The following is a 21,860-nucleotide window of genomic DNA, read 5'->3' as shown; positions in this document are numbered from 1 at the left end:
TCATCGTTGGCTCTTCAGGGCCAAGGAGCTTGATTGTGGCGTCAAGGCTTCCACGAGCTCTGTTCCTAAGGCCCAGGCTTAGCTGTGCTGCCCACACTGGACCCCCTGCCTTTCCAGCCCCCAGAAAGTGTGCGAAATGTCAGGTGCCTTGAAAGACAGGATGCCCGATCAGCCGGTGGGGTGAATGGAAGAACGAGGGTGACACCCTGTGTAGGGCCGGCCGGTTGTCACAACTGCCCTTCCCACTGGCAACACCGAGGTGGCGTCCCCTGAGTACTGGCCTGACAGAGAGGAGCGTGTGTCTGCTCTGCGCTCACGCAGCTCGTTCTGGAGGCCGGCCGTGGCTTTAGTGAGTGGTGGCTAAGCCATGTCCCCGCAGTGGGAAGTGGTTTGTGTTCCTCTGGGGCTTTTGCAGCCTTGGGGAGGGACAGCCCACCTTGTCTGACCTTGTGCTCAGAGATTCTAGTAGCACGTGGGAAAGAAAGCTCCCTGCCCACCCAACTCCTTCACGGATTAACCGCTGGCCTACTGTGGGCCGGGGCTCTGCTGGGCGAAGGGATGAAGACACACAGGACACACTGGACACAGCACCCAGCCTCCAGAGCGTGGAGGAGACAGACAGGCGACTGTGGCCTGGAGGGGATGGGGGGGCCCAGAGGGCAACGTCGGATCACGGAAGGCTTCCTGGAGGAGGTGATGCCCAATCTCCAGCGGCAGGCAGCGGGCTTTAGCCTACCTGGAAGACGGTGATGAGGGCCTGCGGGAAGTTGTCGAAGTTGCTGCGCCGCACCTCCGTGTCCTCAAAGTCGTACCTGCCCCCGAAGAGCTGCATGCCCAGGAGGGCGAAGATGACGACGAACAGGGACAGCAGCAGCAGCAGGGACGCGATGCAGTGGATGGAGTTCAGCAGCGAGGCCACCAGGTTGCTCAGGGACGTCCAGTACCTGGAGGAGACGGGCAGCCCCCACCCCCGGCGTCCCTGCAGTCGGCGCGGCTTGGGGGAGGCTGGGGGCTGGTGGGATGCGGGGGGGTCGGGCAGGGCTGCCTGGATCCGGGCCGCACACCCAGCTTCCCTCCGCCAGAGCACAGGTCTTGGTCTGTCATTTCATGTTAGGACGGCCGTTTAGCTGCTGGCGCCACCACTGGACTCTGAACCCCACGGGGGTGAGGACCACCCCTTCCTGTGCAGCCCCGGCCCAGGCGGCCGTCCCACCACTGCCCCCTTCTCTGCTCCCCTTCCATCTTCCTTTCCCCCCTCCCGCTCCCAGGCGCTTCTTTTCCCCTTTCTTCCGTCTTTTCCACACCACAGACAATGGTGAGAGGTAGGAAGACAGGAGAGGCCGAGGTGGAAGGGGGAAGGTGCTTTCTGCTGCAGAGGCGCAGGCGGGCGCTCACTTGGTGATCTTGAAAATCCTGAGGAGGCGGATGCAGCGCAGCACGGAGATGCCGAGGGGTGTCATGGCCCCTGACTCCACCAGCAGGATCTCCAGGAGGCCGCTGCATACCACGAAGCAGTCGAAGCGGTTGAAGATGGACATGAAGTACTGGCGCAGGCCCAGCCCGTACATCTTCATCAGCATCTCCACGGTGAACAGGGCCAGCAGCACCCGGTTGGCGATGTCTGCAGGGTGGGTCACGCAGCTCGGTGTCACTCTCCTCCCTGCCCTGCCTGCCTTGGCCAAGCCCTCCACCTTGGACACCCTCCCTGCATTTTCAGGGCATCTTCCTTTCCCTGCCCTCCGGATCCAGGAAAACCTGGTGAATTTTCACCATTGAAGGAACGCAGTCCAGATTTCTAGGAAACTAAACGACACTGTGTTCAGCAGGTCCACCCTCCTCACTCCACCGGTCAACCCGTGAGCATTTTAACCCCATTTCCCTGATCTCCCAGAAGCACTGACACTGTTGCGGGATCTCAGTTCCCTGACCAGGGATCGAACCCGTGCCCCCTGCAGTTGGAAGTGCAGAGTCCTAACCGCTGGACCACCAGGGAAGTCCCTTCTTGCTTTTTCAAATGTTCCCTTTCCTTGGCTTCCAGGACGCCACATCCTTCTGCACTTCTCCTGCTTCTCCTGCACCCTCTCTGCAGACGCACCCCTACCTCAGCCCTGAGTGCTGGACTGGAGCTGTGCGCACGAGTACACACCGTCCTCTGGGGATCTGGTGATGTCTTCTAAGACCACAGCTTCGATTGCCATGCCTGCCAATGACTCCGGATTTACACTCTTCAACCCAGACCTCTCCACTGAGTCCCAGACCTACTTTCCATCTGTCTCCTCGACACCTCACTGGGATGTCTCAGAGGCACCTCAAACTCAACATGCTCAAGTCTAAGCTGATAGGTACTGCCCATCCTCCCCCATCCCCCCCAAAATACCTGGTCACTGACTGTCTTCCCCATCTCAGCAAGGGGCACTACCAGCCATCTATCTGCATGGGCCAGGAACCTCAAATTCATCTCTGACTCCTCTCGGCGGGCACTGTTCGCATCTTGTCCACGTTTGGTCATTGACAGTGCATTGACAATGCCTGGCACATTCAAGGGGCTCTCAGGAAGACTGGTTGCAAGGAATAAATGGGTGGACGGATGGACGGATGCAGGAATGGGTGCATGGATGGATAGATAGATGAATGGGTGGATGGATGCGTGCATGAAGGAAGGAATGGACGCATGGATGGATAGATAGATGAATGGGTGGATGGATGCGTGCATGAAGGAAGGAATGGGTGCATGGATGGATAGATAGATGAATGGGTGGATGGATGCGTGCATGAAGGAAGGAATGGACGCATGGATGGATAGATGTATGCCTGGATGGGTAGATGGATGGATGGCTGGACGGATAGATGGATGGATGGATGGATGGATAGATGTATGCCTGGATGGGTAGATGGATGGATGGATAGATGGATGGACGGATAGATGGATGGATGCATGCCTGCATGGGTGGATGGATAGATGGATGGACGGATAGATGGATGGATGCGTGCACGCATGAATGCATCTGATCTGTAGCATTGTCTCCTATCTCCTTTCCACAGAAGAAGACAATCTTCTTTTCTATTTTCCTTCTTTTATCTCTTTCATTATTTTATTTTAGGCCACACTGCATGGCTTGCGGGATCCTAGTTCCCCGACCAGGGACTGAACCCAGGCTACAGCAGTGAAAGCGCTGAGTCCTAACCACTGGACCGCCAGGGAATTCCCTCTTGCATCATTTTAAACATAGTATCTTCCTACCATCCAACCTCCCCTCCTCTGTAATCCGCCTCTTGTTACCTTGTATTGACCTCCACTGTTGCCCTCCCTATACTGACCTGACGTCACTTATCAATATCTGTCTTTTCCTCTGGCTCAGGAAGCTCCTTGGCGGCAAGAGAGGTACATTCCTCCTCCGTGTGCCCTGCATTCTTTCCTGGGCCTGACCCAGAGTACGTGTGTAATACACATTGGGTGAAAGATTGCTGTTTCTGGAGTAGAACTTGAACTTGGATGCGTGAAGCGCTCAATTACTGGTCATCTGTACGTCCAGTGTCTGTGATAATTTGCCCAGACATCTGGCGAGCACCTGGAGTGTCCCCAACTTGTTGCTGTTACGGCCCCTGGTAATGCCACGAGGAAAAGAGTACCACTGCCTAGAAGTTCTAGAAAACAATGTCGACATCTAACGACTTCTTCTGCAAAACCTGAGGGGCCATTGGCCACCACTGGCCGCCAGCCGCGTGTCTCACCTTGCAGGTGGGTCAACCAGAGAGGCTGGTGGTGGTGTTCCGAGGCGATCGACAGGGTGTTGAGGGCGACGATCAGGATGACCAGCCAGTAGAAGACCCTGGACTTCACCGCGTCGTGGCATTTCCAGCGGAAGACGCGGTTCCACCGCCTCCACTGTCGGCTGAGAAGGCGGGGGGCGGGGCCGAGGCTGAGCTCCTCCAGCTCCTCCCCGAGGCCGCCACACTTAAGTCTCACCACCCACTCCCTCCTCCAGCCACATGAGAGGGCCAAGGACCTGAACTGCAGAGACAGATCGCAAATCTTGCCTCTTACAGCAAATGTCTTCACCTTTCAAAGGAGGATAGTGATGATGCCGACCTCAGACGGAATGAGAGACGAGGTCCGGCGCAGAGCAGGGCTCCGTGCGTTTCCAACTTAATCAAAGCAACCCTGGCATGCCCCGTTTTGCCCGTCATAAAGGCAATTCTTTAACAAATTGGTCATATCTGGTGTCGGGGAGGGCGCGCAGAAAGGCACCTCCACTGTCAGATCGACCTCTGTGCCGCAATTACCAAGGTTAGAACCTGTGCTCCCTTTGACCCAGCAAGCCTGTTTCTAGGCATCTGCGCGGCAGAAATGTTCACCCTTATGCACAACGGTTCCCTGGGGCACTGTGTGTATTGCCCCAAACTGGACCGCTTACGTAAACAGACTACAACATATGCGCACTGTGGAACATTTTACGTTCAAAGATACAACAAAAGACGGTGTGTGAGCTATCACACCTTGCAGAGATGTGGAGGGACCCGAAATGCATGTCACTAAGTAAGAAAAGCTGATCTGAGAAGACCACACGCTGTGTGAGTCCAATTAAAGACATCCTGAGAAAGGCAACACTATGGAGACAGGAAGATCGGTGCTTGGTTGCCAGGGGTGGGAGGTGGGGTGTGAACAGGCAGAAACAGAGGATTTTTAGGGCAGCGAAAATACTCTATGTGATACTATAACGGTGGGTACGCGTAATTATACGTTTGCCCAAACCCACAGAACGTCCAACACCAAGAGTGCGCCCCAATGTACACTATGCACTTGGATGACGCAGGTTCATCAGTTGTAACAAACGGACCATCTGCTGGGGATGTCGATGGTGGGGGGCGCTGGGCGTGGCTGGGGGAGGGGCAGGCGGGAAATCTCAGCACCGTCGGCTCAATTTTGCTGTGAATCTGAAACTGCTCCGAAAAAAGAAAGTCTTAGAAAAAAAAAAAAGGGTTGTGTCTGTATAAAGTTGCCCTCAATAGAAAATTCTAAATTTAAAATGTCAGTTGCCAGTTTATGTGGGGATCGTATTCATTTAGCCAACGAGCCCTCCCGCGTGCTGGGCACTGTGTTTGGTTCTGAGGTGACAGTGGTTAATATGAGAAACCTCATCGTGTAAAAAGTGAAAACAAAACCGAAAAAAGCTGGGGTGTGTGTGTGCGTGCGCGTGTGCATGTAAGAGAAATGAAAGCGTGCAAGAGGCTTCAGAGAGATACAAATCTAACTGTTACCATGGTTACCTCTTTGAAGGGCAGAGAAGGCCATCTTTTCTTTGATGTATTTCTCTATTGTTGGATCTTTCAAAATCACTGTCACGTATGAATTTGGAAAAGGAAGCAGCCAAACAGAACACACGGTCCTCTCCAGCTTCCTGCCTCCAGCCCCCCCGCCCGCGACACTCATGGTGGTCACAGGCTAACTCCCCGTCTGGAGCAGAGGTTTCCGGGACTAATTATCCCACCGGCTCCCAGTTTCTTCCTTACGTGGTGAGTAAATAGGTCATCTGCCCAGCGCCCTCCAGCTGCGCTAAGGGAAAGAGACCCAAAAGCCACCTAGGGAGGTGACCGGGGTCTAACTACATGTCTCAGGGTGCTGCGGGCTGGGAGGACCCGCAGCTGGGCAGATACTCACATAAACTGGATGACTTTGTTCAAGCCTGCGATTTCATACAGGCTCTCTGTGTCAGAGCCGCCTTCATCCAAAGCCAGCTTCCCTGGGGACAGACAGGTCCAGTTGGCCAGGCTTCCGGGCCCCTCTGGGCTGGACACACCTGGAAAGGGCCCGCTGACCGGAGACACCTGTGACAGCGAACCTGGGTGGGCCTGGACCCCTCCCTCTGCGCTTTCCTGAGCCCTAGAGAGCCTGCATCGGAGGGGAGGGCGGGTCCCCAAGGGGCGGTGCAGCACTTTGGGACCTTGTGCTCCGGGAGGGCCCAGGGCACACCAGGCCACACCAGGCCGCCTCCACCGCAAGGTGTCAGGCTAGGCCTCTAGGGGCCGGGTTTTCTTATCTGCAAAGTGGTGATGCCTTCCTGCCCGATGGGCCCCCTGGGGCTGCAGCGGGGGCGGGTGTGGAGGTGCCCCTGTGGGAGCTGACCGCGAGGGCAGCTCTGGGGGGGCTGCCGACCTCGGCCCGTGGCTCCAACCTTCTCTCAAGTCGTCCACATCCATGACCTCGCCCTGCGTGATCCAGCTCAAATAGCCCCGGAGGTCCTCATCCAGCTGCTGCTTCTCCCGCAGCTTCTGGAAGGTTCCCCTGGACTTGGCCTTCTCCCGCTCCTTGGTGAATTCCCTGCAGTGGGGCGGGGGAGGGGGAGGAGGAATGCAGCTTCCTGGGGCGAGGGAGCCCGTTCTGCAGCTGGACGTGCCCCCCCGGCCCAGTGTTGCCTGGGGTCCGGGGTCCTTTAGGGAGGCTGAGGGGCGGCCCTCTCCCCCTCACCAGCCCCGCCCTCCAGGCCCCCCCCCCGGCCCCGTTCCTTCTTTTCCTCCCATCTCATTTCTCCCGCCTTGTCTTGGGCGACCTTGGACATAGGGGTTAATGACATGACCGTGCATTGCCCTAACAGAATCGCCATGAACCCCCCGATTTTCCATACTGCCCCGACCCTTTAGGCTGCCTGAGTAATTTAGCTCTGCTTACAGACTTAAGACCCTGGGGGACATGCTCCTGGGCCTGGAAGAAACCAGACAGCAGCAGTGGAAGGAAAGGACCCGAGGGTCAGCGAGGGCTCAGAGCGGCAGGGGGAGCCCTGGGCCCCCACGCAGGGTGAGGAGGGGAGTCCAGCCCGGTCCGCCCTCCCTGGGCTCCGAGGGGCGGGCTGGGGGCAGCAGGGTCGGCCCGCACCGCCTGCACCCGCAGCGCTGCCCAGCGCAGGGTCCAGGAGGGGCTCTTGACCATTTTGAGCCCCGGCCCCTTTGGGGGTCCCGCGAACCTATGGGTTGCTCCTCTGAACAGCGTTGTAAAATGCTCCAAATGAAACCATAGCTTGGCAAAGGAACCGAGGAGTTAAAACATAGTTGTTGAGCTATAACGTGGTGATAAAGTAACATATATGCTTCTTCATTGAATCATTAAGTAGCAAGGTCAGGCGCGGTCTGATAACTGTCATAACTTTGAAGTAGTGATATTTGCAACACCTGTGATATGACAAGGGATTCCTGGTGGGACAAGTCATGGGCAGAGCTGGTACCACGTCATGGAAGGAAGGGCTGCATTTCAGTTGGACTCAAAGAAATAAAGGCAAGTTCTTCCTACCCTAGTCCACGGACCCCCTGAATTCTATGTCCAGAGTGCCTGGAGGGAAGCTCTTGCGGTGGGCACAACGGGGCCAATGGCCACTTCCAGGCTGCCCACCGTAGCTGGGTGGAGCCGTCACGGACAAATAATGACCATGAGTACTTAGCACTTCTGATGTGCTGGCCTCCATTCTAAGTACTTCACAGGTATTAACTCATTTAATCCTCCCAACAGCCCTGTGAAACAGGCACTGAAATTATTCCGATGTGACAGATGTGGCTCATGAGGCACAGAGAGGTTAGGTAATTAGTCAAAGGTCACACAGCCACCAAACAGTAGTGCAAGGGTTTAAACTTGGGCCTCTCGCTCCAGAGTCTGTGTGCTTAGCCTGAAGGCCATGCTCAGTGCCGAGCTTCAGCCCAAGCACCTCCAGGGACAGGAGGCTGGGGTCTTGGGGCTTCACGTGGACGGAAGGAAGCAAGGATGGGAGAAGGCTTGAGGAGAAGGGAGAAAGGTGAAAACTGGAGGGGCTCCTGCCTGCATCTGTTCTCTTCCTGGCTAAAGGGGAGCCAGGGATGAGCGGGGGTTCTAAGCCACATTTCCCTGCCCACTGCCTCCCCTCCTTCCCCTCCCCCTCCTTTCCCCGCCCCCCCCTTCTTCCTCCCCTTTCTCCCAGCTGTCTTTGAGCCCCTTACCCGCTCAGCACGCCCAGCACCAAGTTGAGGATGAAGAAGGAGCCCAGCAGGATCAGGGTGACAAAGTAGATCCAGGGCCACTCGTTCCCAATGGCATCGTTGACCTGGTCCAGACGCAGGTGTGAGCCCCATCCCCAACGTGAGGGCTTAGGCCCCCTTGTCAAGCTGGCCTACGCACCGCACCCGACGGCGGGGGCAAGGAAAGAGGCCATCTGGGTCTGGAGAGGAGCCTCTTCTAGCCTGAGGACCTGGAACTGGGCCTTGCTGATGGCTACCGGCTGGTGAGACTGAGCCCTGCCTCCCTCCGGTCCCCGGGCTCCCTGCCTGATCCTGTCATGCCGGCCACCTCCAGTCGGCCCCTTTACAACCGAGATTCCTCATAGTGGAAGAAGCACTAAAAAGCCTTGGCCTGCGCTTGGCCGGCTCCTTCAGGAAGCACGCCTGTGACCCTGGATGAGGCGCCGGCATCTCTGAGCACCGTTCCAACTGCCTCCTGAGCTGATGATGTGAGCTCGCGCCTCACAGGCTGGTCACGGGTGAAACAACACACGTGACCGTCCTTCGAAACGTTTAATAATTGGCTCCCATAATCTGAGTTTACGAGAGCTACTCCCACTAATCCTTTATATTTGCAAAGCATTTGATGGGTTTACAGGCATCTCCCACAGGTAGTGTCAACCCGCGGCTGAGCTCCGGGGCTGGAGCCAGACGGTTAGAGGTCAATTCTTGGCCGTGTCACTCACTAGTCCAACAGCGGCCAAGTTACCGAACGTCCCTGAGCCTCGGTTTCCTTATCCGGAAAATGGGATCAATGCCTCCCACTGTCGGAGGATCAAAAAAGAAATGCAGTCTAACTCTTGTATCACCAAACAAGTCAACTCCTCCAGCAAGAGAACGTCTACGGCACTAGGTGCCCGCACTGCGGTAATTCAGTGAGTGCCCCCACTAACCATCGTGACTACCCTGAGATGGAGTTGTAGTATTTTTATTTTATAGACGAGGAACCTGATATCCAATCATATTTTTATGGAAAAGCAATCTTGCCCAGCAGCAAGAAGAGAGACTCAAAGGGCCCTTCCTTCCTCGGGAAATCTGAGATCCCACGCCATCGGCACCAAGTCACTCACAGCCAGGATTAGGGACAAGTTAGGACGTGAGACCGGAACCCGCCGAGCTCCGGGTTTCCGTCCCTCACCTGCTCTTGGGACTGCGGACACAGGTGGTACCTCGGCCTCCCCCAAGGATGCTAGGACACACACCTGAGGCCCAGAAGGGCTCCCCGGGGAGGGGCGAGGAGAAGCGGGAAGACCCTCAGCCCGGGACTGGCAGGCCCCACCCGCTCCCGGCGAGCCTGTGCTGGGGAGACAGCCGGCGGGCTCGGGCCCAGACCCACCCAGTAGAGGACGTCGGTCCAGCCCTCCATGGTGATGCACTGGTACACGGTGAGCATGGAGAAGCCGAAGTTGTCGAAGTGGGTGATGCCGTGGTTGGGGCCTGGCCAGCCGCCCCGGCACTCGCTGCCGTTGATGGTGCAGCGGCGCCCTGACCCCGTCCGGGCACAGGGCGATGGCTTCTCATTCTCCACCGTGGCCACGATGTCTGTGGGCGGGCGGGGGTGGTAAGCACCGGCGGAGGGGCAGTAAGAGGGGGCAGCAGGGTGCGGATCTCAACATCAGTTTAAAGTCGGGGAGGCGGCCTTGCTGGGAGAGTGTGGTGCAGACCATAGGGGGCTGGGCCGAGGGCAAGGATACAGATACGGATACACGGATACGGACAGGGACACAGGCGTCTGCAGGCAGGAGCTCGGGCCCAGGGCCTCACTGGAGGCGCGGCTTCCATGGACTACAACCGATGAAGCAGATGTGATGTATCGTTTGTACCCACAGAGCTTTGTAAAAGGAGGCAGCAGCCCAGCGGGGGCGGAGGTGTGGGCCGGGCCTCACACTCCGGCTTGAGAGCTCTGTCTGGGATACAGAAGTGGGGATGCGCCCCGATGCTGGGGTGCGCTGGACTAGGGGGTGGGTCTGCTCTTAGAGGGGGGTCCCCAGCAGGCCTTAGCATCCAGGGAGCCCCTGAATGGTGCTCTTATTGTCTCTAAAGCCTGAAATTTGGGTGACGTCTGGGTCCCCTTTTCCCCTGGTAGGTTTGGTCTCCTCTTGTGTTCAGAGAGGTCAGACCGTGAGAGATCGAGTGGCCTTCCTTAACCTTGTTACCAGGGGGCTCAATCCTCAGGAATGGGACAGGGGGGCACAGATGGTCCTGAGCTTGGCGTGTGGTCCCCAGCCCCTCGCAGCTGGGTAACCCCCATCCCAGAGGGGCTTGGGAGCGCTACTGGTCAGCACTGGGCAAGACCTCATGTGAACACCAGGCGAGACCCTCGAATTTCGTTTGAAGGTTGTGCTAGAAAGCCCCCTCCTCTCTGCCCTGGTAATGCCGATGAGAGGCCAGAGATCGTCATGGGGACAGGAGGAGGCTGAGACGGAGCAGGTTAGGAACAAGCCCAGCGAAAACGCCGTGAGAGGTGTCGTTGGAGCTGGGCTGCCATCCCCCTTAGGAAGTGGGGAGGGTCCCCCAAGACTCTGCAGGTCTCCGCCACCGAGTTAGGGGCTCATCCTAACAGAGGTCACCTCTGTCTTGTGCTGGGTCCTGTTCCTGCACCCCCAGTGTCAGCGGCACTCGGCCCGGGTAAGCTGAGGACCAGCAAACCGCCGCTACCTGAGAGCGGGGACCCGGGAATACGGTCCATCCTTTCGTCAAAATGCCCAGGAGCTTCCCAGGTGGCGCAGCGGTTGAGAGTCCGCCTGCCGATGCAGGGAACGCGGGTTCGTGCCCCGGTCCAGGAAGATCCCACGTGCCGTGAGCCATGGCCACTGAGCCTGTGCGTCCGGAGCCTGTGCTCCACAGCGGGAGAGGCCACAACAGTGAGAGGCCCGCATACCGCAAAAAAAAAAAATGCCCAGACTCTATGTGCCCCCTCATTTCTCATTCTTTGAACAGATGTAGGGGCGGAGTTTTCCAGATCCGTGTGACATGTGATGTCGCAACAGACCGAATGCAGCGATGGGAGAACTCTGCCGACATCCGCTAAGCCAGGTCAGTAAAGAGGTCCAGAGAACATGTAAAATGGTACCACTCTCGTCGCCAAACATTTTTGGTTTGGTTTGGGAAAATAAAGTTATTTTTCAGTAATTTTTTTCAACTTTGAGAAAGTATATTATTTATGTTAGTATGTAAGTGGTCTATTACTGTTCTTTTTAAAACGGGTTAATAAATTAATACTATAACATTTTTCTTGGTTTTCATTCCCAACACCGTACACATCAACAGACAAAATCTATATAAACAAAAACTCTTTGGGACCCTCGATAATTTTGAAGAGTGCAAAGGGGTCTTTTTTTTTTAATTAAAAATTTTTTTTTTGGCCACACGGCACGCAGGATCTTAGTTCCCTGACCTGGGATTGAACCCACGCCCTCGGCGGTAAAAATGTGGGGTCTTAACCACTGGACCACCAGGGAAATCCCCCACAGGGGTCCTGACAGCAGGCAGTTTGAGAGATGCTGGTTTAGAAGGTGTAACTGAAGTTCATCCAAGCCCCAAGGTAGCTCATCTCTGACCAGGGGCCATTTGGCCGTCGGGTGCTTCCTGAGTCCCATTCAGACCCCACCCTGTGGGCCCTGGACTAAAAGCTAAGACTCGAGCTACAAGGCAAGTACAGACAGAAATTCGGGCTGATCCTGAGCCTACATGTCAGTCCACAAGTGGCCAGAAAGCCCAAGGGCACCAGCCTTATGTGGGGCAGGGGTGCTCAGAGGAAGAACCTGACCGTTCACCCCCCTTGCCCCCTGACCCCAGCAGAGCTGTTTCCCGCCCAGTCTCCCTTGTCCAGGAGAAACCCATCCCCAAGGTCAGTGGATGGGGGAAGCAACGACCCGGTCCTGGGGCTTCTCCACGGCTGGGTGAATGCCCCTCTCGAGGCATCCCCAGGCCTTCGCGACACGCCGGCCCGGAAGCTCACCCGTCCCGATGAAGTAGCAGGTCTTGTGCATCTTGCCCTTGAAGAGCTCCAGCCCGATGATGGCATAGATGATGGCCATGAAGAGCACAAGCAGGGCGATGTGGAACAGGGGCTGCATGGCCTTGAAGACGGAGTTGAGGACCACCTGCAGGCCTGGGGGCGTGAGGGCAGGGGGAGAAGGACGACTTAGCCCCCCTCTTGGTCTCCTGGCCCTCCCTCGGAGCCTCCTCCACACCAGGGTAGGAGGGGACCCAGGACTGGGGCGAGGGGGAGGGGCTCTGCCACCCACTGGGCACCCCGGACACCAGCCGGAGCGGTCTGAGCACGCGGAAGGCCCTCAGGGCCTTGACGTCCAAGCCGGCGCCTTTGCTGCTCATCGGGGCCGTGTTGGTCTGGATGACGTTGACCTGCTCCAGAATCACGGTGAAGACCCTGGGGAGGACGAGAGGGAGAGAAGGTGGCCCAGCGGTCCGCTAAGCCTCTGGCCCGGGGCTCAGGGGCCCCGTGTCCCGTCCACGCTCAGGGTACCGGTGGAAAGACTGGGGGCAGGCGGCAAGGTACGGTTCATCAGCCGCTAGCAGCTCTGGTTTGGTGACGCCCATCTGGGGGATTTTAGAAAAAATCCTGAGGCCACGTTCAGGCTCAGTAAGAAGAGCGTCGGGTCCATGTGTGATGGGCACTCTGGGTCCTGGAGGGGGCAGCTACGGTCAGGCCGGGGGCTGAGCACAGCCCGTGGTGGGTGGAGGGTTCCAGCAGCCCACACTCGCGCTCGGAGGAAGGGGGAACGCGGAGGAGAGAGCCCGGAGCTGGTTCTCCGTCGAGCTCTCCTTCACTGCATTTCTGACAAAGCCCCTTTATGGTCCTTCCTGCTCTCAGTGTACTCCGATTGCCACTATCCTTTGAGGTCCATCTCAAGTCCTTCTTTAGGAATCCTTCCGTTGATATCTGAACCCCCTGGGCGGCACCGCGTGTGAAACAACGGTGCGCTGCGTGGCCTTGTTCTGCACAGACTCGTGGCCTCCAGCCAGGCAGTCCGTCAAGGCAGAAGCTGGTTCACAGAATTCTCTGTGTCCTGTTGTGCCTAAAGCAGCACTCGGCAATTAGCAGAGAAGGAATATGATTTTTAGTGAGTGGAAGGGCAGCCTAGTGGTTAAGGGCAGGCTCTGGAGCAAGAGTGCCTTGGTTTAAATCCCGGCACTGCCACTGGCTTGCTGTGTGACTTTGGGTGGGTTGCTTGACTTCTCTGCGCCTTACCTTCCTTAAATGGAGAAAATAAGAGGATTGTTGGGAGAATCAAATGAGATGGTCCATGTAAAGCACAGAGTAAGTGTATGACAAACGCTGCTGTTATAATTAGGTCGTGGCTACCAAATCGTATGTTATGGGCTCAACCACGCTCCCCCCTACTCCAAATTCATACGTTGAAGTCCTAACTTTTGGGGCCTCAGAATGTGGCAGTATTTGGAGATAGGACCTTTAAAGCGGTGATTCAGTGAAAACGAGGCTGTTCAGGCGGGCCCTAATTCAGCCTCCCATCCTGGCCCTTGGAAGAAGAGGGAACTTGGGCACACACCAAGGGTGCGTGTGGATGGAGGAAAGACCACGTGGGGACACAGCGAGAAGGCGGTCGTCAGCAAGCCAAGGAGGGAGGCCTCAGGAGAATCCAGACCTGGCCACACCTTGATCTTGGACTTCCAGCCTCTAGAACAGTCAGAAGATACATTTTTGTGGTCTCAGCCCCCAGTCTGTGGCATCTTGTTACAGCAGCCCAAGCAGGCTCATACGGGTTATTAAACGTCTGTTCTCATGGACCCAAATAACAGGTGCTCAACACAGGCCCATGGAATAAATGAATAGGTGATAGTAAAGCATGAGAAGTTTATGAACGTCCAGAAACTGCTGGGCACTGGAGCCACTCACACGTTTCCAGTTTTGTGTGAAGAGAATAAGGAGGGCTTCCCTGGTGGCGCAGTGGTTAAGAATCCACCTGCCAATGCAGGGGACACGGGTTCGAGCCCTGGTCCTGGAAGATCCCACAGCCGCGGAGCACCTAAGCCCATGTGCCACAACTACTGAGCCTGTGCTCTAGAGCCCGCGAGCCACCACTACTGAAGCCTGTGCGCCTAGAGTCCATGCTCCACAACAAGAGAAGCCACCGTGATGAGAAGCCTCTGCACCTCAACAAAGAGCAGCCCCTGCTCGCCGCAACTAGAGAAAGCCCGCGCGCAGCAACAGAGACCCAACGCAGCCAAAAATAAATACATAAACTTATTTTTTAAAAAAAGAGAGAGAGAGAAAATAAGGAGACTGGCGGTGCCTGGCTGGGGAGGGTGTGAGCCGTGGGCGCCCCCCCCACCCCCCCGTCCCCGGCCCACACCCCTGCACTGCTGCACCTGCCTCCGGGCCCTCGGGCAGCCCGCTGAGCCCAACCGCACCCCTGGGCCTCACTCACCCCAGGAAGACGATGATAAAGTCCAGCACGTTCCAGCCGCTGCGCAGGTAGGCGTCCGGGTGGAACAGGAAGCCGTAGGCAATGATCTTCATGGCGGCCTCAATGGAGAAGACGATGAGGAAGAAGTACTCCAGCTTCTCCTGCAGGGCGAGGCAGTCACACCACGGCTCCCCTACCTCTGCACCCTGTTCCGCCGCTCTGCGGCCCAGTCCACGGCGTCCCGCGCCGCCAGCTCCCTCCCTCTCTCCCTCTCCCCCCTCCCCCCGCGGGTGGTCCCTCCCCAGGGGGCCTCTGCTATGCTGTGTTCCTCCTCCCACTTTGTCTTCTTAGCTGATCCCTAGCTGGAAATGCCACATGTATTTCCGTCTGGTTCATTTCCTATCTTACGCACTACAGTATAAACTTCATGAGGTGTGGGGGTTTTTGTTACTTTTTTTAATGACTTCACTTCTCAGGCCTAGAACTGGATGAATGAATGAACGGTCAGGGCAGCCCCCAGAGTGAAGGCCCCCAGATGGCTCTTGTTTGGGCGGCTTTCTCCTCCCTCGTCCCGACGACTCACAGTAGGAGGTGGGGGACAGTCCTCGGGACTCCAGCTGGGCCTCCCGGCTGGTCAAGGTCTCACCTCTCATGTACTTTTCTGTAACCCCCGGCCCACCCCAGCTGCCCACACCTGCTGCGGCCTGCAGGCAGCCACTTAAAGGGCACAAGCACCGACGCGCCAGGCGGGTGTCGGGGGTCCCTGTGCCTGGACGAGGCCCCACAGCTCGGAGGCCAAGGGCTTCGGCTTAGTGCCCCCTGCAGAAGGCCTTGCCCGCTCCCCCAGACCCTCCCCTGTAGGTCGGCTCTCTCAGCCTCCCATCCTGGCCCGGTCACCCTGCCCCGTCCTCTGGGCCCAGGAGAGAGCTATTTCCGGAGAAGCAGGTCACTCTGTCAGAGCTCCAGGCTGACGCCACCGTCCTTGCAGCCATCCTAGCCAGGCTGGTGGCTTCTGAGAGCTCTGCACACGCGCCCCCACCAGCGAGCCGTCCCCCAAGCCCGCCCCGCCCCGGACCGGGCTGCAGCCCTGCAGGACCGCAGGAGCACATAGAGAGAACTGGACCACTGTCCTCTGGACCTCACAACCCAAGCCCATGTCACCGTCAGTCACCCACACCCACCCCAGAAAGCCCGCCACCACTGGGCCAGCACACTACAGAGCCATCACTGTATTGGGGCCACCCCGCTAGTGACCTGGAAGAGAATTTACTTTAACTTCCGAGTGGGTAGATGTGGAAAGCAAGGGGAGAGGGCGCCAATGGCTCGTTACTATGGGTCTGGTCCCAGAACCCTCCCAACTTGGTATTCAGAGCATTTTCCTGAAAGCAAGGTCTCCCTTTGTATGTTGAGGGGGAAACTGAGGCATATATGGGCTAGGCCTGCTTTCCTTAACCTGGACCCTAATCCCTTCCACCAATTTGTAATTCCAAAGCTTTCTCCTTCCTCCAGAAAACAGTAAGGTAGGGTTAGAATGCAAAGCACCGATCCATTCAAGGGCCTGTGTAGGGCCACCAGTGGGAATTGGGGCAATCGCTCCGCGGAGAGGCCCTGCCAGGGGCGTCCGGGCGGCCCCTGCCAGGGGGTGGGTGCAGCACGGCCACGGCAGGGCTGAGGGGGCGGGGGTCCATTCCCCCGCAGGGCAGGCTGCCCGGGAGGCAGACGCAGCATCAGGAGAGAGGCAGGAGGCGCAGAGTGAAGTGGAGTCAGTGTGTAAATGCCCAAGTGGCTGCCACCCCAGGGGCAAGGCAGAAGTGGGCTTGAGGGGAGGGAAAACAGGGCCCAAAATAGCTGCTGTGCTCACAGGCCGGGCGGCCGGCCATGTACCCGGAGGGCCGCCTGCACCTGCCCCTGCCTGTCCGGCTGCCGCCTGGCTCCCAGGGGGCTTGTCGAGGGCCCTGGGGTCCCGCAGGTTCCGCGGCCCGAGAGCTCCCCTGGCCCGACCCTGGAGCTCCTGGAATTAGAGCACACTGCGTGGGAGCCCTGCGTACGCACACGCCCCGCCCCCGCCCTAGGAGAGGCAGGGGGACGTGTTCCTTCCTGTGTCACAGAAACTGTGCCACTGATGTCACCTTGGGTGGCCCCCGAGCCCCTCCGGCCTGGGCTCTTTCCCTGGCTGCTGCGGGCGGCGCTGGCTGTCTGTCCGAGATCCACGTCCTCAGCCTTCCCAGCCCCCCACCTCCCATCCCCGCTTCCTTAGGCGCCCCACTCCAGCGGGCAGAGAGAAGCAGGGGGTTTCGGGCATAGCGGTTCTCTCAGCAGCTCTGTTTCCCTGGGTGAGTTCCTAAGCCTCCGTGAACCTCAGTTTCCTCGTCTGTAAAGCAGAGATGACGATTGCTCCCTGCCTGAATCAGCGGAGGACAGGAGACCGTCGTGTGGGAGCGTCCGCCTCGCCGGGCCCCTCCTGACGCTCGGGGGGTGACAGCCTTTCCGCACCGCGTGCTCTGGTTCTCGCGGAGCTGTGGTCCGAGGTCTTGTCTGGGGGCGGCTCACGGGCCTGGGCTCCGTCCGGCCCACCTCTAACCCAACCAGACACTCCCTGCCCCAGAGCCTGCTCCTCCGAGGGGTCTCTGTCTTGTCCAGTGGCCCTGAGTTGCCCAGTGGGGACACCCGGGGTCTTTCCGGACCCCTCCCGTTGCTCTGCCCTGGGTACCTCCACCCACCCAGCCCAGGCCTTTCTGCACCCCAACATTTGCTGGATCCACCTGCACTCCGCACCGGCCGGCCTGTCCCCCAAACTCGCACAGCCTGTGTCCCCACGCCTCCCCACCTGCGCGACCCCCTGACAGCCCCCGTGTGATGTCCAGGCCCCGGCTCTCCCACTGCCCCGGTCCCGGCGCCCCTGTCCACAGCGGCCCCTCTGCCTGTGTCCCCAGGTCCATCACCCAGCCAACCTGTCATCTGTCCAGATCCCTCTGAGCCCCCAGGATGAGCTCCCCCTGTGTGGCCCGCAGTCCCCGTACCACTGTGCTGCTCTCCACCACCCTCCGCCAAACTGCAGCCCCCCGAGACCACGAGCGGGGGCCCCAAGAGCGGGGATGCCCCTGGTTTCTCTGCCACAGGACGGAAGAGGTGACATTCCCTCAATGGCAATGGGAGCTGGGTGGGGGCCAGGAGCACCCGCGGGCAGCTTCCCTGAGTCTCTGATGGTGGTGGCTAAGGCGGGGCTGGTGGCGGGACTCCCCCAGCCCACCAGGCAATGATGCTCACCCTGGGCACGGCTCCCCTCCCACCCCCAAAGACCTCTGGGGCTCAGGGCTTTCGCCCTTGCCATTCCCTCTGCCTAGAAGGTCCTTCCCAGACAGCCCCACGGCTGCTGTCTTCTTTCTTTAGGACCCCAACCCCAAAGTTGCCAGAGGCCCTCCGGACCCCTCCTCCCCTCCCCCAGCTGTCTTCTTCCCCTGCTTGGGCTCTTTGTCAGCAGCTGTCACTGCTTGCCATGCTCTGTTTCTCTCCTTCCTTTGACTGTCCCCCCCGACCTGAATGTACAGTCTAGAGCCTTTGCTGTGTCACCGGCATCTAGAACCACGCGGCCACGTGGGTGTCTAATGTGTCAGTGTCCCTGGCGCCGACCCACTGTCGTCACCCTGGGATGAGTGACGTAGAGGCTCTGAGAAGCAGCATTTGGGAGCCATCAGAGCGACGTGCCACACCCTCCAAGCACGTGGGTGGGTCACAGACCAACGTGGGCTGTGAGTCCCACACGGCACAGGCTGTGACACGGTCCCGCGTGGGAGGACAGCTGGTCAGCCCACGGCTGGATGAGATTTAACAGCGACAAAGTGGGCTTTCCTCACAGATTGGCTGTGGAGCTCTGCTCTGGGGCACACAGTACTGCCTGGCGCACAGTAGGTGCTCCGGAAGTGTTTGTTGAATGAATACACAACGGAAAATTTAACCTCTGCCGCCACATGCCTCCAAAGCAGGTGTGGCCTCACGATCTCTATTCCCGAGAAGGGATGCTAGACCCCGGGCTCTGGCTCCAGAGCAGGGAAGACGTGCCTGCACCGGCCCCCCCCCCGCCCCCCCGACCTCGAGGGAAGACCATAAACCTGTCTGTCTCTGAGGCGAGGACTCCGATACCAGCTGCCTAGAAGGAAGGACCTTAACTACCAAACGTCCCTCCACAAACAGGCCTCTCACTGGGCCCCTGGGGCCACGCTTGGCCGGAGGTGGACCTGGAACGTGACCCTGACCCACAGGCCTTGCACCTGCTTCTGGGGGCGCTGGAGCGAGACCCTCCCAAAGTCCTGGGCTGGAAACAGCAGGGCTCAGGCTGCATCCGCCCCGCTCACTGCCTCTATTTTCGGGCTGAGTCCTCTCTCTCCAAGGGTCAGCCACCCTGGCCCGACGGCTCACCCGCCCTGGCAGGCCCCGGGCTCTGTGGGGAGGGGGTGGCAGTGGGCTGGCCTCAGTCTCCCTGTCTGACTGCAGAAGGGCCGCACTCCTGCCCCGGGCACTGGGGCTTGCCCGACAGCTGGCCTGGACCCCAGCCTCCCAGCCCCCCGCAGCTGGGGGGGGCTCTGGGATCTGCAGTGTCCACAGAAAGACCCTAACAGGCTGGTCGGGGCAGGGCTGCAGAGAAGCCACAGGCAGCTGTGGTCACAGGTCCTGGGAAGGCGGCCGGCCCATCCCAGGGCTGAGGCTCCTTCCTTAGGGTCAAGGCACTGTGACCTGTTAGGACACAAATCTTACTGTGGGGCGAGGGGAGTGGCATTCCACTGTATTTGTTAACTCTTTAAGGCACGTCTGCTTCAGTGAGCCAAAGTGGGTTTGTCTGAGGGTCGGGGAGCTGGCGCCTGTAGGGGGGTGGCCCGTGGCGGTCCCCAGAGCCAGCGCTCGGGGCAGGCTGGCGGGCACTGCTGCCACGAGATGCTTTTGCCAGTCAGGGACTGTTTCCCTCCTGGAGTCATCCCCTGTCTCGCCCCTTAGGCAGATGCTGGGCCTTGTGCCTCGGGAGAGGTTTGGAGGCAGGTCCCGATGGTGGTTTGCTGAGGCCCGACCCTGGTGTGGGAGGCATGGTGGAGGCGTCTCCCCAGCAAAACAGAGACTCACCCCAGGGTTTGGAGGTTCAAGGGTAGATCGACCTTGGGCCTGCTTCCCCACAGCACTCTGAAGATGCGGCTGGATCTGGGAGAGGGGCCCTGAGGACCCCTGAGAAAGCAGGGTACAGGCTTGCCAAGGCCTCCTGCTTCCTGAACGTGGAGACAGCGGATGGTGGCCTGGGGAACCATATGGCCAGAACAACACGGCCTCGGCCCGGCTGGGCGAGGCCCTACAGCCCCTGCTTCTTGGTGCTGCCTGAGACCCGGGGCTGGGGCCGCAGGATGACCAGAGAACAGCCCTGACTGAAGAGGGATGTGGGCTTAGGACCCAAACAAAGTTGGTTCCTAGGAATAAAGATGGTACCTCTTGGGCACCCCAGTGGTGGGTTGAGCTTCACCCCTGCTCTGCTGCTTTTCCTACGTGCAGCTGAGGGAGGTGGGGCTTGGAGGGCAGTGGGGCTCCAGCCCACCTGCCCCGACTCGGCCAACAGCGTCTCGGGGAAGCCGGCCTGGCGTCCTGTGACCACACCGCCCCAGGTGTCCCGGGCCCTGGCATCTGTCTGCATGACCACCTGAGCCTCCAGGTCTGGAAAATGACCTGCTGGAGTGAGGGAAGTGGCTATATTTATCCCAGTGAACTCTCACCCAAAAGGGTGCGGTCTGAGCGGGCTTCTCCACCACCCTGCCTTCCCCCTGTCTTCCCGCATGGAGACCAGCTCCCATGGGTCCGGGAGGGTCAGGCGTGTGGGGCAGTCCAGAAAGGGAGCCAGCGGAGCTGAGGGTCACAGAGGAGGAGCCTCTTCGCCTGGGGCGGGGTGGTGATGGCGGAGGAGGGAAAGCGAGGAGCCCACCTGGGAGAGGGTGGGAGGTGGTACTGTCTTGGGTAATCGTGGTGACAACAGCTCTGGGTCATTAAGCTTGTGTGCCAGGCCCTGTTCTAGCCACACACACACAGTTCATCCTCACAGGGACCCTGAAGGGGAGCACTCTTACCCCCATTTAACAGATGAGGAAACTGAACCACAGAGAGGTTAAGTAATTTCTCCAGGATCACTTCTGAGTGGCAGGGCCATAATGTGAATCCAGGGTCCGTGGCCTCAACCACGCCGTGCTGGGAGGGGGAGAAAGGGCACCCAGGGACCCCTGGAGGGGCTCATCGGAGCCTGTCCCTCGCCCCCCAGGCCTGGGCTCGGAGGGGCTTGGCTGTGGGCTAGGAGTACTGTGAGGGCAGAGAGGGGACAGAACGGCCACCTACTCCGCCTTCCCCATGTGCCTGCCAGACACTCGTCACCACGACGGTCCTGGGGGGACTCTGAGTCCCCTCGGTGGGAGAGGGCAGGCTCCGAGCGGGGCCTAAAAGCCAGGCTCTCCTGTCATTTTGCCAGAAGCTTGTCCGGTGGCCCCGGCTTGGACGCCTGTGCCCTGCAAGTCCAGGGTCTCTGACGGGCCAGGCCAGAACTGGGGTCCTTCCGAGGGGAGGTGGAGTGGGCGGTGGCCTCAGCAGGCACATTCCAGACCCTAAAAAAAGACAGCGCCCTGGATGCCAGAGGCTTAGCCAGCAGCAACCGGAGCCCCAGGAATGTGCAGGGGCTGCGGTCTGAGGGCAGGCGGGCTTGGGAGGGAGGGAGGGAGGGAGGCCCCGAGGAGAGACAGGCCTATCCAGTCCCGCCGGCCTCCCCGCGCCTGCAGCACCAAGGCTAGCTTGACCCGTGCTACCAAAAATCATTTAGAACTCGGAAATCAGGCGCCGCGTCCCTGTTGGAACCTTTGCTCACAGATCCGGCCGAGGAGTCTTTCGTTGTCTAGGGCGGGTTTCTCAGCCTCAGCACTCCCCGCATTTGGGGTGGACAGCTCTTTGTTGGCAGGTGCGGGGCTGTCCTGTGAGTTGCAGGGGGGGAGGTGTAGCAGCATCCCGGCCTCTGCCCTCTAGACATTAGCGGAGCTCAGGACACAGGCTCCTCCCCAAGTTCCAGGCGCCGCCCAACGCCCCTCCCTGAAAACCACTGACCCGGGGGCTGTACCTTTGCTTGAGTCTCAGGATTCTGCCCCCGAGAAGCACAAATGGTTTCTGCCTGATAGAAACCGTCCGCCCACGGCCACACTTCCATTGCCCTGTAGCTAGCTCAGTGTGCCACCCGGCAGGCAATCCTAGCCTATCACTTTTTCTTCGATAGCATGGATTCCTGTTTCTCAAATTCTCTTTGAGCCAACTCTACCCTCCTCCTTGTTCCGTTACCCGTTGAATTAACCTCTGACATGCGTTCCTTCTATATTTTAATCAGTTTTTACTTTTAGTTTGTGGGCGAAGTGATAGATCATTTCTAGCCTGTCCCCAGAACTGGTAACTCTG

At 58.8% G+C, this 21,860-nt stretch overlaps 1 protein-coding gene across 1 annotated transcript in view; it reads right to left on the bottom strand.

The window, feature by feature from the left end:
* CACNA1S (calcium voltage-gated channel subunit alpha1 S) overlaps positions 1-21,860 on the bottom strand; it is a 60,922-nt gene that overhangs the window by 32,464 nt on the left and 6,598 nt on the right. The window contains exons 3-12 of the mRNA XM_030844326.2: positions 14,430-14,569; positions 12,267-12,409; positions 11,978-12,130; positions 9,353-9,558; positions 7,960-8,063; positions 6,174-6,319; positions 5,660-5,741; positions 3,733-3,893; positions 1,396-1,621; positions 737-944 (exon numbers count right to left, since the gene is read on the bottom strand). Coding sequence (XP_030700186.1) covers positions 737-944; positions 1,396-1,621; positions 3,733-3,893; positions 5,660-5,741; positions 6,174-6,319; positions 7,960-8,063; positions 9,353-9,558; positions 11,978-12,130; positions 12,267-12,409; positions 14,430-14,569 — 1,569 coding nt within the window. The remainder of the gene's footprint in view (positions 1-736; positions 945-1,395; positions 1,622-3,732; positions 3,894-5,659; positions 5,742-6,173; positions 6,320-7,959; positions 8,064-9,352; positions 9,559-11,977; positions 12,131-12,266; positions 12,410-14,429; positions 14,570-21,860) is intronic.

This window comes from Globicephala melas, chromosome 1 (genome assembly GCF_963455315.2).
Source record: "Globicephala melas chromosome 1, mGloMel1.2, whole genome shotgun sequence".
In the NCBI taxonomy this organism is placed as follows: domain Eukaryota; kingdom Metazoa; phylum Chordata; class Mammalia; order Artiodactyla; family Delphinidae; genus Globicephala; species Globicephala melas.
The sequence above is the reverse complement of the archived record's forward strand: the minus strand, read 5'-3'. Positions and strand labels throughout refer to the sequence as shown.